Here is a 16,659-nt window from a genome sequence, read left to right on the forward strand (position 1 = left end):
TTGGAAGCTGTATTCTTTACCATTGAGCCACCAGGGAAGCCCATTTACCTCCTTACTGCTACGTAAATTATTCCTGAAACAAAAAAGCAAATTTCTCTAAAACAGTCCCAGAGAATTGCCTTGATTAATTTTTTATCACTCATCCTGTAGGCGTCCCTGTAATCTTCCAGTGATTAGATTTCATTAGCTATCTACACTTCCAAGTGACAAGGTTCTTGCTCTTATTCCACAAATAGTCGCTGTTATCTGTCACACCCTGTGCTATTTAGTGGAAAAGCAATGTTGTTGTCACAAGGTCACACAGACACCTGTGTGAGAAAACTTACAATCAGAGAAGCAGCAGAGGGCACACAGATCTCCTAGTTCTCATCTGCCTTAAGATGAGGCAAGAGTAGGCTGGGCAGAGTGAGACTGAACACACAATGCAGAGGCTTCCAGGAGACAGACACAGGCCTTGTTTCACTGCACGTATTTATAGAGAAATGGAGACAAGAAACATCTAGTCCCTCGCCACTGTATTTGGTATATGGACCAGCAGCCTCATATCACCTGGCAGCTTATTAAGAATTCAGAGTCTTGGGCCCACCCCAGACCTGCTGAATCAGACGCTAGGTGGTTTAAGGCTCATTAGAGTTTGTGAAGCTCTGATTTGGGCAACTACATAGAAATGGGAGCATCCTGGATTAGGCCTAGTTACATTATGGGAGCTTCCAATGCTCAGTTCTGATATCAGCCTGCTCTTCCTTTGAGCAAACTCAGACCTGCTGAGCCAGCTTGTTGCTAAGCTTCCAAAATGAAATGGGAAATGAGCTTTCAACACCATTCAGATTTGTCTCTCCTAAAGAGGCAGTCAGCAAAAACAAGACCGGGAGCTGACTGTGGTTCAGACCATGATCTCCTGATTGCCAAATTCAGACTTATATTGAAGAAAGTAGGGAAAACCACTAGAACATTCATGTATGACCTAAATCATATCCCTTACAATTATACAATGTAAGTGACAAATAGATTCAAGGGATTAGATCTGATAGACAGAGTATCTGAAGAACTATGGATGGAGGTTCACGACATTGTACGGGAGGCAGTGATCAAGACCATCCCCAAGAAAAAGAAATGCAAAAAGGCAAAATGATTGTCTGAGGAGGCCTTACAAATGGCTAAGAAAAGGAGGGAAGCGAAAGGCAAAGGAGAAGAGAAAAGATATGCCCATTTGAATGCAGCGTTCCAAAGAATAGCAAGGAGAGATAAGGAAACCTTCCTCAGTGGTCAATGTAAAGAAATAGAGGAAAACAATAGAATGGGAAGACTAGAGATAGAAGACTAGAGATCTCTTCAAGAAAATTAGGGATACCAAAGGAACATTTTGTGCAAAGATGGACACAGTAAAGGACAAAAATGGTATGGACCTAACAGAATCAGAAGATAGTAAGAGGTGGCAAGAATACACAGGAGAACTATACAAAAAAGATCTTCATGACACAGATAACCACGATGGTGTGATCACTCACCTAGAGCCAGACATACTGGAATGTGAAGTCAAATGGGCCTTAGAAAGCATCACTATGAGCAAAGCTAGTGGAGGTGATGGTATTCCAGTTGAGCTATTTCAAATCCTAAAAGATGATACTGTTCAAGTTCTCTGCCCAATATGCCAGCAAATTTGGAAAACTCAGCAGTGGCCACAGGACTGGAAAAGGTCAGTTTTCATTCCAATCCCAAAGAAAGGCAATGCCAAAGAATGTTCAAGCTAGTGCACAATTGCACTCTTCTCACACGCTACGAAAGTAATGCTCAATATTCTCCAAGCCAGGCTTCAACAGTCTGTGAACTGTGAACTTCCAGATATTCAAGCTGGATTTTAGAAAAGGGAGAGGGACCAGAGATCAAATTGCCAACATCCGTTGGATCATCAAAAAAGCAAGAGAATACCAGAAAAACATCTACTTCTGCTTTATTGACTACGCCAATAAATCTTTGTGTAGATCACAGCAAACTGTGGACAATACATAAAGAGATTGGGATACCAGATCACCTGACCTGCCTCCTGAGAAATCTGTATGCAGGTCAAGAAGCAACAGTTAGAACTGGACATGAAACAACAGACTGGTTCCAAATCAGGAAAGGAGTACATCAAGGCTGTGTATTGTCACCCTGCTTATTTAACTTATATGCAGAGTACATCATGAGACATGCTGGGCTGGATGAGCAAAAGCTGGAATCAAGATTGCTGGGAGAAATATCAATAACCTCAGATATGCAGATGACACCACTCTTATTGCAGAAAGCAAAGAAGAACTAAAGAGCCTCCTGATGAAAGTGAAAGAGGAGAGTGAAAAAGCTGGCTTAAACTCAGCATTCAAAAGTGCAGATCATGGCATCTGGTCCCATCACTTCATGGCAAATAGATGGGGAAACAATGGAATCAGTGAGAGACTTTATTTTGGGGGGCTCCAAAATCACTGCAGATGGTGACTGCAGTCATGAAATTAAAAGATGCTTACTCCTTGGAAGAAAAGCTATGACCAACCTAGACAGCATATTAAAAAGCAGGGACATTACTTTGTCAACCAAAGTCTGTCTAGTCAAAGCTGTGGTTTTTCCAGTAGTCATGTATGGATGTGAGAGTTTAACTATGAAGAAAGCTGAGTGATGAAGAATTGATGCTTTTAAACTGTGGTGTTAGAGAAGACTCTTGAGAGTCCCTTGGACTGTAAAGAGATCAAACCAGTCAATCCTAAAGGAAATCAGTCCTGAACATTCATTGGAAGGACTGTTGCTGAAGCTGAAATTTCAATACTTTGGCCACCTGATGCGAAGAATGGACTCATTGGAAAAGACCCTGATATGGGAAAGATTGAAGGTGGGAAGAGAAGGGGATGACAGAGGATGAGATGGTTGGATGGCATCACTGACTCGATGAACATGAGTTTGGGCAAGCCCTGGGACTTGGCGATGGACAGGGAAGCCTGGTATGCTGCAGTCCCAAAGAGTGACTGGTGTACTGGTGTCACAAAGAGTCAGGCAGGACTGAGCGACTGAACTGAAAGAGGCAAACAGGCAACCCCTGACCTTCAAGAGCTTGGAGGCTTGTAGGCAAGACAGATGGAGTCCAGACAGCTATAACTAGGGCCATAGTGATACACTCAGAGAAGCAATGTGCCATGTGGATGGCACCTAACCCATTCCTGTGGAAGAAGGACAGTTTCCTACAGAAGATATCAGCTAAGCTGATATCTTAAAGGCTGACCAGGAGCCGGTGGGGGAGAGGAGGAGATGAAGGGCCTTCTTCAGTCAAAAGCCCACTTGGGGGTTGAAAGTGAGACTGTTTTATTCTCTATTCTTTTTCTCTAGGGTTGTGGGACTGTGAGATTACCTTAATTCCTAACAGCATTGCTGATTTCTTTCTTGCCTTCCCAAGTGACTTGGCAGGGTTAGTGCCTCTTCTCTCCTTTCTTTCATCCTCAGTAACACTGTAAAGGCCAAAAGGACAGCTTATAGCCTAGCAATACAGACCCTGAAGAATCACACACACACATACTTTGGGTTAAGGAAATGTTTGGATGTAGTGTGAAAAAGGGTCTCTCCAAAAGCTTAGATGTCTAATTTTCGTAGTCCCACTTAATGAATGTTTGGGCCTTCCCAGGTGGTGCTAGTGGTAAAGAACTTGCCTGCCAGTGCAGGTAGACATAAGAGACTCGGGTTCGATCCCTGGGTTGGCAAGATCCCCTGGAGAAGGAAATGGCAACCCACTCCAGTAGTATTGCCTGGGGAATCTCATGGACAGAGGAGCCTGGTGGGATATGGTCCACAGAACCTAACATTAGGGTTAGGATTAGGGTTAGGGTTAGGCAGAGAGTCGGACATGACTGAAGCGACTTAGCAACATTTGAAGTAATTTACATTGGGAGCTCTAGCCCAGTGCTTCCCAAACTTTTGCACATCATGGTTCATGTACAAAAATGATCACATCTGTAGGGAACACTGGGATAAGTGGATAATGCTGTTTGTGGTGGGGTTGGCGAGCCTCAGGGTTGGCAGGATCCAGAGTATGAACTAAGGTTTTCAGACTTGATGTTATAAGCAATGAACAGCCACTGAATAGAGCCACCCAGGTAACTAGGAGGATGAAAGAAATGGTGAATGCCACTGGGAGGTTCTGGGAAAGTTGGCAAGATATTGTTGGCAAGAGTTGAAAGGATTAGGAAGACCAGGAGATAGTGTGATGATCCATTAGGAAGATTTTTTTTTTTTTTTTTAACATTCCAGGGCCCATTGATGAGACTCTGGGAAAATATAGTGGCAACGGAAATCTAGAAATAGGATTTTCCTTCTTTTGTTTTACTTACTCAAGGAATTGTTTCTACTGGAAAAGTTCAGCCTTAAGCAAAATCTCATCACCAAGAGAGATCCTAGTTTATTCAAATAAGGAAGAACAATAAAAAGTAAAGTCAGCAGAGAGTTCAACCTGACCTATGCTGTGCTTTATCATTTCAGGTATTTGAAGATATTAACCTTGATAAACAACCCAAAATCCAAGAATTACTTAAATGTACTGACACTATTTTCACATACATTTTTATCTTGGAGATGGGTCTGAAATGGGTGGCCTTTGGATTTAGGAAATATTTCACAAGTGTCTGGTGCTGGCTCGACTTCGTCATTGTGATTGTAAGTTTACCATCTCTGTATAATGTGCAGGTGGGATGGAGGGGGGCTGGGTTGTGGTGGAGGAGGGGATCACACGGAAGTTGCTTTTCCCGTGTGCCTCATACGAGTGCCTCTCCAGAATATTTTTCTTCACATTTATCTATCAGCAGTCCAGCCTTTCCTTGGTCCCATTCCTCATATGCTGCATTTCATATGCTCACCATCTCAACCCTTTCTCATTGTACTCATTTCTCATGGTACTCATTCACTTCTCTCCATAAGCACCGCTTATGTCTGATGTACATCTAGAATAACTTTGCACATTCTCTACTTTTCCTTCTCCTTCCAACTTTTAATTTCTTTTCAAGACTTCTCAAAGCAGGTTAGCAGCCAGCAGATTAGGCTGGTCTCCCATCTTGATTGTCAAGCAACAAGGATTATTCACATACATTATTTTTTCCTATTTAATCTGAACAGCAGTGTTCCAAGTTAGGCAGACCTATGTGTTGTCTACCACATTCCAGACAAGGAAACCTGAAGCTCAGAGGCTTAGCAGCTTGTTTCAGATGAGATTGGAATTCACACCTTGGTCTGTAAGATGCCCAAGGCCAATAGCAGTAAGAGTAGGTAACATTTTTCGACTGCTTTCTCGGTACCAAGTAAGTAAGTACTGCTTACTCTGCCATATGCCTCTTATGCATTCTCTCTTTTAGTTATCACAGCGTTTCCATGTTGCAGTTATTATTTTTCCCAGATACATATAAGTAAACTAAGTCATAGAAACATGTTTGAGGTTGCCCAGCTAGAAGATGGAAGTGAAATCACTTAGTCATGTCCGACTCTTTGCAACCCCATGCTCCTCCATCCATGGGATTTTCCAGGCAAGAGTACTGGAGTGGGTTGCCATTTCCTTCTCCAGAGGATCTTCCCAACCCAGGGATCAAACCTGGGTCTCCCACGTTGTAGTCAGATGCTTTACCATCTGAGCCACCTGGGAAGTCTTTTGAGCCTGGGAAGAAGAAGGAGGTGAGACTCAAATCTAGTAAGACTCCCTGCAAAGTCCTTGATTTTAACATCTATAGAAGGCAATGGCACCCCACTCCAGCACTCTTGCCTGGAAAATGCTATGGACAGAGGAGCCTGGTAGGCCACAGTCCATGGGGTCGCTAAGAGTCAGACAAGACTCCGCGACTTCACTTTCACTTTTCACTTTCCTGCATTGGAGAAGGAAATGGCAACCCACTCCAGTGTTCTTGCCTGGAGAATCCCAGGGACTGGGGAGCCTCATGGGCTGCCGTCTACGGGGTTGCACAGAGTTGGACACAACTGAAGCGACTTAGCAGCAGCAGCAGCAGCAGCAGCCTTTCTATAATGACCTAATTAGTTAGATTTTGTCCCTGCTATTTAAGAAAGTAGGTATGACAAATGCATAGTATACACTATGTGCTCAGCACACCACACTGGAGAGCCATAATTTTGTTGGCGGGTACAAATAGGCCGTGTGGTTCAAGCATTTCAGAAAGTCATCGGTGCCATCAGAGCTCCAACACCAGCATTCCCGTGAGCATCATGAGGGTCCCTATCAGTTTCCAGAGTGCTGGTCATTGTGCATCCATTGTCTTATTGATTATAGTGGAGGATGCATAAGACAATGGACAGACTGTTGGTATCTCTGATCTAGGACCTGTGGTTTACTGGCCTAAACTTAGGAGACTGATTCTTTTTTTTTATTTTTGATTGGAGGATAATTACTTTAAAATTTTGTATTGGTTCCTGCCATACAACACTGTGAATCTGTCACAACTATATAACTATATATATATCCCCTTCCTCTTAAGCCTTCCTCCGTCCCCCTTCCCCGCCGTCCTGTCCCCTTAGGTCTTCAGAGAGCGCCAGGCTGGGCTCCCCGTGTTGCGCAGCAGCTCCCCACCAGCCATCTGTTTCACACATGGTAGTGTTTATATGTCAGCGCTACTCTCAATTTGTCCCATCCTCTCCCTCCCCTGCTGTGTCCACAAGTCTGTGTAGGACACTGATTTTAAAGCTGTTTCTTTACTCTCTTTCTGTGTAACCTCAAGCAAAGTGCTGGAAGTTTTGATATCAATTTCCAAATGGATATAAATGAGAGTGTAGATTCTAAATTGCCCAAATTTGCCCAGATGCAAAATGGAAAACATACAGCTAACAATAACTATTTAAAATATCAAAACAGTAGTCGAGTGCCACACTTTCAAAAAGGACACCAGGTCCAGGTGGTTCTGAAAACAAGTTTTACCAACCTTCCAAGGAGCAGTGCTATAGACCACATGATTGTGTCCCCTTACCCCTCCCCTGAAATTTGTATTGAAACCTGATCTCCAGTGTGTTGGAGATGGGGCCTTTGGGAGGCAGCTAGGACATAAGAGCATTGACTCCAGAGCCCTCATGAATAGGATTAGTGATCTTATAAAAGAGACTCCACAGTTTCTTCACTCCTTCTGTGAAGACAGGGAGAAGATGACTGCCTATGAACCAGGAAATAGGTCCTCAACCAGACACTGACTCTGCCAGCATCTTAATCTTGGAATTTCCAGCCTTCAGACTGTAAGAAATTTCTGTTGTTTATATATCCAGGCTATGGTATGGTATTCTGATATAGCAGCCTGAACTAAGACAAGCAGTGCATCCCAACCTTACTCAAATTAAGACAAGGAACAGAAAAGGAGGGGAGGCATGCAAACTTATTTAATGAGACAAACATAACCTTGATAACAAAATGAATGGAACAAAAATGCATAGAGCAAGAGAAGATATAATCCTTTAACTATATAGCTTTATAAATCCCAGAGAAAGCACTAAGTGTAGTCCACTATTACTGGTACCAGCCTTAGCACTGTACAGACCCAATTCCATCTGAAACAAGGTGCTGATCCACTGGGCTTCACAGTTCATGTCTGTAATGTGGTAGTGAAGTTATGTGTGTGTGTGCTAAGTCAGTTTAGTCGTGTCTGACTCTGCGACGCTATGGACTGTAGCCTGCCAGGCTCAGCTGTCCAGGAGTTTCTCCAGGCAAGAATAGTGGAGTGGATTGCCATGTCCTTCTCCAGGGGATCTTCCCAACAGGGATTGAACCCATGTCTCTTAAGTCTCCTGCATTGTCAGGTTCTTTACCACTTAGGACCATGTGGGATGCCCAGCAGTGATGTACACCACTGCATAATGTGAATAATCTTCTTATGTTGCTTGTTACTCAAGATTAAATAAAATGATCTTTATAATTTTGGAATAGGAAACTGCAAACACAACCACAAATATATATCAAAATATAAGACTTTCTTTTTTTTTGTTCAACAACACCATGATTATAAAAGACAGGCTAGACCCTCGAGACAGTATATACCACATATAAAACAGATAGTTGAGCTTACCGGGTAGATCTGCAGTAAAGAATCTACCTGCAGTGCAGGAGACACAGGTTGGTCCCTGGGTCAGACACAGGTTTTGTGTCTGGAGGTAGGGTTGGTAACCCACTCCAGTATTCTTGCCTGGAGAATACCATGGACAGAGGAACCTGGTGGGCTACAGTCCATAGGGTCTCAAAGAGTCAGACACGACTGAAGTGACTGAGCACACATGATGCATAACAGATAGTGATTATCCACTGTAAATAAATACCGCCTACAGATCAACAAGAAAAAGACAACCCAGTGTAAGAATGGGAGGAGGATGCAAACAGGCAATTCACAGAAGGATCTTGAGTTGCTAACAAATGTATGAAGAAATACACACTAGTCATATCACCAGTTAGCACAAAAATACATATTAAAATGAGACTTCTTTTTACTTATCAGACAGACAAAAATTTTTAAGTTGGATAATATCTAACACGAGAAGGATTTAGGAAAATGGAATTTCTAATCACTGCTAACTGCTATACAAGACATTTGGGGAAAGTTTTGCACCATTAAGTTAAAATTACAAATGAACCCAATTTACAATTCCGGAAATACCACTTCTAGTTATACGTTTAAGGAAAACTCTTGCGTATGTACCCAGGAAAAATGCATGTCTGTCTAGTTTGCTATTGTTCATAGTAGCAAAGAAATGGAAATAACTTAGGTATTTACCAAGGAGGAATGAATTCATAAAATATAAATATATGCTGTAATATTCCATAACAGTCAAAAGGAGAAAACCATAAGAATATATATCAACATGATAGGAATCTCAAAAACATAGTACAGGGAGATTAATGCAAGCTAGGTAGGAATAAAATAAAACTAGTGATAGCTTCCCACCTGGAAGAATGCCACAGAGTGGAAAAGAACGGGGATATGTTCTTGTCAGCGTTTCTCATGGATGTTTCAGTTAGGGGTGAGGTTCCAGGTGAAAAGGTATACAATGTCCCTCCAGGAACATCTTCTCCATTTACGCTAACAGTCATTTAGTAACACCAGAACTGCTAGGCTTAAGAACCCTTTTCCCTCTGGTTAGGAACAAGGTCAACAGTCCATGGGGTCACTAGGGTCAGACACAACTTAGTGACTAAACCACCACCATAGGAACAAGGTAGGCGTATTTGTGCAAAAGCTAATTAAATAACTCTCCCAACAGGCAATGCTGTCACAAGCAGAAGAACAAAACAGCTTATTTGAAAAAGCCATTATAAATAAGCACATTTTGAATCAATGGTGATTTTAAAAAATTGATTATGAATTTAAGAATCTGGTTATTCTGCCATATTCATTCAATTTCTCTTACTCTGCAAATGTGTTACTACTGCAATGAGATTGGCTAGTGGGAGGTGTTTTTAGATACCAATGAACTTTGCCATCAGCTAAGTCAGGAGTATCAATAATTCACTTCCTGTCCTGCTGAGCACTCTCCATCTAAGTTGAGCCTCTGAAGGCTCTGCATAATCAATAAGAATGGCTGAAAATCTGCAAATAGTGTCTTCAACTTAAGCTCAGCATCTTTATTGAGCTTTAAAAATTTTTTCTTATTTTATTTGTCTGTGCCAGGTCTTGATTGTGCTAGTGGGATCTAGTTCCCTGGGCAGGGATTGAACCCATGCCCACTGCATTGGGAGCACAGAGTCTTAACCACTGGACCACTAGGGAAGTCCCTATTTGTTGAGTTTTAATTTAGTGTGTTTACAGAGTTCTCCAATCCTCTGTCATATCCCGCTGTAAGGAAGCATGTTAGGAGAGAAAATTGGATTTAATTCTCCAAAAAGGAGCTGTTTGAATGAGGGAACATGTTAGCCAAAAGGAATTCATTCATTCTTTCTTTTTTTTTTAGAATTATTTCTTTGTAACTTTTTATTTTGATATTTCAAGCTTATGGAAAAGTTGCAAGAAGTTGCAAAAGAATCCCTTACACTATTTCCCCAGATTCACCCATTATTAATATTTAAGCCCATCTGCCATATCAGTTTTCCCTGTATTTTTTCCCCTAAACTGCTTGAGATTAAGTTGTAAGGATCACACTACGTTAGCCCTCAACATTTCAGGGTGTATTTCCAAAGAACAAGCCTGTTATCTCACACAGTCACAAAACAATTATCAAGGTTAGGAAATTTAACATGATCCAGTACTAAATACCACATCCATTTTCGAATGTTCTCAGTTGTCACAAGGTCCTTTATGGTTAATTTACCCTATGCGCCTACCACCACCTTTCCCCTACTGCAATCTAGGATCCCACTCAGGATCCCACATGACATGTCATTGTCATGTCTCTCTGGTTTCCTTGAATTCACAACAGTTTCTCAGCTTTTTTTGGTCTTTCATTAAACAAATCATGTAAACGCACTGTTCTCACCCATATGGGCTGGAGCTTTGCCAGGCAAGGAGAAAAATAGCCTCTAACCTGCCCTCCCCTTCCAGCTGGGTCTGGTTGGTTTCTGTCTGGATAAACCACTGTGGGCATGCATTCGCCTCTCAGAAAGATGGCTCTTAACACCACTGGGTTCTCTGGTCACCAAGTTGGATGTACTATGCATAGCTTCCTTTCCCACCAGGTCTCTGTGACCAGTCTCATCGACTTAATGGGCTTGAAGTCCTTCCGGATTCTTCGAGCACTGAGGCCCCTGCGAGCACTGTCCCAGTTTGAAGGAATGAAGGTATGTTCTTTAGATGGAATGGAGGAAAGTCAGCTAGCAGGGAAAGGTAGAGAAGCCAACTGCTCTTCTTGGGCTGGACATCCCTTAAATTGTCAAACTTTTCCTGGACTCCTTCCCATCTGGCCCACTGCTTAGAATTCAGAGGTAGAGAAAAGTCCAAGATATAGTCTTCACCTAAAAGCACTTCTGTGACAGTCGAGCTAGGCTCTGGCTTCCCTTCAGTCCTAGGGCAGATGTCTCAAACACCATCATCAGAAGACACTTCTCAAACGATCCTGTAGCAACCGAAAGGACCTGTAATGTAGGGAGCTGAGAGCAGGGCTTGCCATGGGGTTGGGGTTCAGGGTTGGAATGTAAAGATGAGGTTTCAAGAAATGCAGCCCCACACATCAGACCCATCCTGGGAAGATTAAGAGCTTGGTGAGTCTCACACATCTGTTATGTTTTTCTTCTGCTTTGTTTCCTTAAGGTGGTAGTTTATGCTCTCATAGGTGCCATACCTGCTATTCTGAATGTTTTGCTTGTCTGCCTCATTTTCTGGCTCATATTTTGTATCCTGGGAGTAAGTCTGTTTTCTGGAAGATTTGGAAGATGTGTTAATGCAACAGATGTAAAATCAGTTATAGATTATAACATTGTTGCAAACCGGAATCAATGTGAAAGTGGACATTTCTATTGGGACACCCCGGATGTCAACTTTGACAACGTGTTAATGGCTTACCTTGCGCTACTGCAAGTGGTAAGTGCTGTTGGTTTGTTTTTCACTCTGGGGAAAGAACCCTTAAAAGAATCATAAACCATTTCTCAGCTAATAAAAATATAATGACTCCATTGAAATAATGTAATCAAACCCCAGTTTCCTCATGGGAGCTAATGCCCTCTGGAGTTGTTCCCCACTGAGCATCGCCAACTTGATTGTCTACTGAGCTTCAACCTCCAAGACCCTGTAAGGGTTTGGACCTCACACTCTGTCCTGTGGTGCCTTGTTCTCCTTAGCTCCAGCCAGAGAGACATGGAGCCTCAGATGCCAAGCCACACCTGTAGTAACAGTTCCCTGTGGGAACAGTCCCATGTCAAACCATGGTTGCAAGGTCTTGGACAGATAGCGCAAATAGATGTGGCATCAGGAAAGAGCCTTAATCAGGTTCTTTGCATCAGCTGGTCCATAACTTTTCTAGGAATTTTTAAGGCAGAAATTTCTCTTGTCTTTAAACTTTTTATCTTGTGAAAATGAAGAAAAAATAATACAAAACACATGCCCATGACCTTTTTTTAGCTGTTCCTTTATGTAGGCATTCTGTCCAGGAAGGGTGGATCATCATCTTATATATATCTGCCCGCTGGACTTGCTGGCTTTTGTATGTTGATGACAAGCCTATAATGGTGTTCATGTTTCTCTTCTTTCATTGCAGGCAACATTTAAGGGCTGGATGGATATTATGTATGCAGCTGTTGATTCCACAGAGGTGAGCTTGTGTTCTACCATGCTGTAGAGTGCTAAGATCAAATCAGGAGAATCATGACTATATATGGCCAGCCTAGAACTTCCCTCATCATAGTTCCAGTGGCCAGGGTTCTCTGCCTTTTTTACATTAAGACAAACACTGTGAAACAGGGGTTAAAAGGGTTCTTATTCATCCTCCTCTGAGTATTACATCCTAGCATGCTGACAGCTCTGATGTTCTCCGTCTATTTCCCTTTCTGACAATTCCCTGGGTACAAGTGAGGTGAGCTTTTCTCTGTTCCTCTTTCTATCTGAACCTCCCTTTGCAAGATTATCAGCTTGCTGCATAATCTTATGTTAAATTATCAGTTGAATTAACTGAATATTAATTCCTTCTTTCCATTAGATTATTTCCAGACTAATGCCTACCCTTAATTCAAACAAGTAGATGCCTGAAGCCAAGTGGGACTAAGGTTAGGTACTGTTTGAGGCAACAGAGAAAAATAATTGTTTCAAATATTTATGTCCAATACAGTGGTTTCTATGGCGGGTGTTCAGTAACAATATCATAAGTCCTTTGAGCAGATGATAGAGCTATCAACACTCATCTCTATCTTTGAATATGATTAGAGGAAAGAAAAGAGAGGTCCTCCTACCCCTATCCCCAAAATGAATAAAACCAGAGCCTCGTGAAGAACTTGGACAGAAGGGATCTGGATGCTTTCGGTCATCCCTCAAGCTAGGCCAGCTGGGTTGTAGTCCATTTTTGTCCCTTCCAGAGCTTGACCATTCATTCATTCATACACTTGTTCAGTGTGTGTGGAGAACCTCATGTCACAAGCTATGCCAGGCACTCGGAATTCAAGAGTGACAGAACACAAGCACAGACTAAACACAATAGTGTAGCGGGCTCTGTAGGAACCATGTAGATAATTCAGCAAGGATTGGTAGTTAAGCTCCTTTGCGTGAAATGGACATGTCCCTTCTCTGGGGGCCATCTTCAGTTTGGCTCCCTCCAGTTATGTGTCTATATGGACATCCTAGAGACGTTTTCAAAGGACACACGCAACCGTGCTACTCTCCTGTCTCACAGCCCTTCAGTGATTCTCCATCGCTTCAAAGAAAAATCCAAATGCTCCGCCACACCCCCTCCCCACTGTATGGTACCACTCAAGCTGCGCTGGGGGAAACTGAAAGAGGGGAAGGGGGCTCCCTGAAGGACCACGGCTCACTGGAGGAGGCTGAGTGGTTAATGGTGCTGCTACCAAGCAGTTAGGATGGCTCATATTTTTCTCCAGTAACTGTTTTCTTCTTTCATTAAAACAACCCCTAACAGGAAGGACAACAGCCACAGTTTGAGGCACGTTCTTCCATGTACCTTTACTTCGTAGTTTTTATCATCTTTGGCTCATTCTTCACTCTGAATCTCTTTACTGGTGTTATTATTGACAACTTCAACCAACAGCAGAAAAAGATAAGTATGGGGATTGTCCTGATTTGGTATTTTTACCTCCTCATTTCTCCAAAGAGCTTGGATGGAGCATAAATCAGTTCTAGATTGTTGTGCAAAGTAGCCTTTATCATCTGCATAAGAATGAAGAGGGAGCCTCTTAAGGAAAGAGTCTTGAGGATATGGCTGAAAAGGGACTGCATTAGCTGGGTTTTATTAATCATTGTTTTTATTCTTCACTCTACCCTCTTAAACAAAGGCCATTGTTGAACTCTAATAGAAAAACAAATATCAGGATTAGTATTTATGTCAAATTGTAGTAACCTTGCAAGTGTATCTTGTTATTCAGGATAAAAAGAGTACAATCCCTGACTTAGGATAGTTCAATTTACATGATTTTTCAACTTTTACAATGAGGCAGAAATGATACGCATTGAGTAGAAACTTTACTACAGGTTTTGAACTGTGATCTTTTCCTTGGCTAGAGATATATAGTACAATACTTTCCTGTGACACTGAGTGGCAGCAGCCACAGCTCCCAATCATCCGTGGCTCACTGAGGATAAACAGTAGGTATATATTTACAACATTCTGTATCCATACAACCATTCTGTTTTTCACTTTCAGTACAGTATTTGATAAACTAAATGAGATATTCAACGTTTATTTTCAAATAGGGTTTGTGTTACATGATTTTGCCCAACTGTAATCTAATTTCTGGGCTTCCCTGATAGCTTGCAATGCAGGAGACTCCAATTCGATTCCTGGGTTGGAATCGAATAAGATCTCCTGGAGAAGGGATAGGCTACCCCCTCCAGTATTCTTGGGCTTCCCTTGTGGCTCAGCTGGTAAAGAATCCACCTGCAATGTGGGAGATCTGGGTTCAATCCCTGGATTGGAAAGATCCCCTGGAGAAGGAAAAGGCTACCCACCTCAGTATTCTGGCCTGGAGAATTCCAAGGACTGTATAGTCCATGGGGTCACAAAGAGTCAGACATGACTGAGTGACTTTCACACACATGTGAAAGCTAATTTCTAAGTGTTCTGAGCATGTTTAAGGTAGGCAAGGCTAAGCTGTGATGTTCAGCAGGTTAAGTGTATTAAATGCATTTCAAGTTACATACAATATTTTCAACTTAACATGGGTTTATCAGGATGTATAATCATTGTAAGTGCAGGAAAAATCTATAAACTCTCCTCTTTCCGTAAACTTGCATCCTGCCTCTCAATACCCAAGTCTCAGCAGATTTATTGAACTTACTTGGAAAGAAGATGGTAGGGAAGAGACAGGTTTTTTCCCCCATGTGTTGTGACAAACACATATTTATTTTTCTGATTCAATAATCTATAGGGGCATTGTAGTAAATGTGGAAAAAAGATGAAGAGAAAAAGAAAATTTAAATCATCCATAAGGTGACCACCAAATGATAACTATTTTAGATTAAGCCTCATCATTTTGGTACCATCTTTTCCAGTTACTACTAAATAATACTAAATGTTTCTTTTACACTGTTGAGATTATATAATATTTTTAACTGTCTTCTCCATTAGTTATGAGTTCATATCATGAGATCATCTTTATTATAAGAATTTTCATGGATGAATTACATCCCATATTATGGATAGACCATAATTTATTCCAACTATTCCCCCCACTCTCCCTTTTAAGGACATTTAGGTCATTTCCAAATTTCTTGCTCTTCTAAAATAATCATGAACATTCTTGAAAGTCTCTCTGTATATCTCTGATTATTTCCTCAGGATAAGTTCCTAGAATTTAAGGCATTAAAGATAGATTGTCAAATTACCTTTCAGAAATTCTATTCTGGGTACCCTCCTTTTGTAAGACATGAAGTGCCTGTTTATTCTGTTCTCATCGTTCTGACTTTTGTAATTTTAAATTATTTTTTCTAGCTTGATGGGTAAAAGTGTTACCTCACAGTTTTACATTCATTCATTTGACCATTTCTGAAGTTAAACACTTTTTCACAGGTTGATGGCCATAACTATTTATTTCTTCCTTGAGTTTTCTGTTTTTAAACAGAAAACTCTTCTTAAAATTTAAAAATAAAATAAAATTAGAAAAAAAAATTTATATTATCATTTTTTCTTATGGTTTTATATAGTATGTTCAATTTGACTTACCTCTTACATTTTTGTAATGACATTTTAAATTTATAGACATTTAGCAGATGTATGAAGTCAAGCTTTCAATCTTGTCCTTTTGCCCTCTTTTCTTGAATTTATATACTGAAGGCATTTCTCAATCCTAAAATCAGGTGGCTAAATATTCACCTTTGGTTTTTCCCTTGTTGTTTTGTGACCTTCTTTATTTTTATGTTGAACTTTTTTTAATCCATCTAAAATGTGTCCTGATACTGCTGAGCTTTCTTAGTGTCTGCTGGGAGAGTCATTCACAGTCCCAGGCAACTATATGGCTGCTGTTACTCAACAGTGTGCTATATGGAGTCACCTCTGTAATATGCAGCTTGTATTGCATATTGCAGGTATTGCAACCAATACCTACAATCTGAATGTCAGGCCTTGTGATTTTAGATTTAAACTTGCATTTGAAATCACTGTTTTGATCAGTCCATAGCATTTTTGTTCCATTTTGTTTTACTTTTATTATAGAAAATCTCAAACACTCACAAGAATATAGTAAAATGAATCTAAAATACCCAGCACCCAGCATATTTACTGATTTAAGAACATCCTTATACCTTCAGTGTCTTTCCCCACTGGATCCTTCCACTGGATTTTTTTATAGAGCATCACATACATCGTATTATTTCATCCACCAATTTTTCAGAACATATCTCTTTTTAAACATAACTACAATTCCATGATCATATCTAAAAAGTTTAATATGAGTTCTTTAAATTAATCAAAAATCCAGTCAATGTTCAAATTTCCTCCAGTCTCTTATATTCTCAAAATATTTATTCATTCTTTAACTGATTAGTTGATTGATTGTATTAAAGTTTGCTTCTTTTCAAATTAGGATTCAAATCA

The 16,659-nt window shown here is 40.9% G+C and overlaps 1 protein-coding gene across 1 annotated transcript in view; it reads left to right on the forward strand.

Annotated features, from left to right (window-relative positions):
- SCN11A (sodium voltage-gated channel alpha subunit 11) overlaps positions 1–16,659 on the forward strand; it is an 81,686-nt gene that overhangs the window by 46,516 nt on the left and 18,511 nt on the right. The window contains exons 19-23 of the mRNA XM_027523460.1: positions 4,495–4,668; positions 10,649–10,750; positions 11,220–11,489; positions 12,163–12,216; positions 13,531–13,672. Of these exons, the coding sequence (XP_027379261.1) occupies positions 4,495–4,668; positions 10,649–10,750; positions 11,220–11,489; positions 12,163–12,216; positions 13,531–13,672 (742 nt within the window). The remainder of the gene's footprint in view (positions 1–4,494; positions 4,669–10,648; positions 10,751–11,219; positions 11,490–12,162; positions 12,217–13,530; positions 13,673–16,659) is intronic.

This window comes from Bos indicus x Bos taurus, chromosome 22 (assembly GCF_003369695.1).
Source record: "Bos indicus x Bos taurus breed Angus x Brahman F1 hybrid chromosome 22, Bos_hybrid_MaternalHap_v2.0, whole genome shotgun sequence".
Lineage (NCBI taxonomy): Eukaryota > Metazoa > Chordata > Mammalia > Artiodactyla > Bovidae > Bos > Bos indicus x Bos taurus.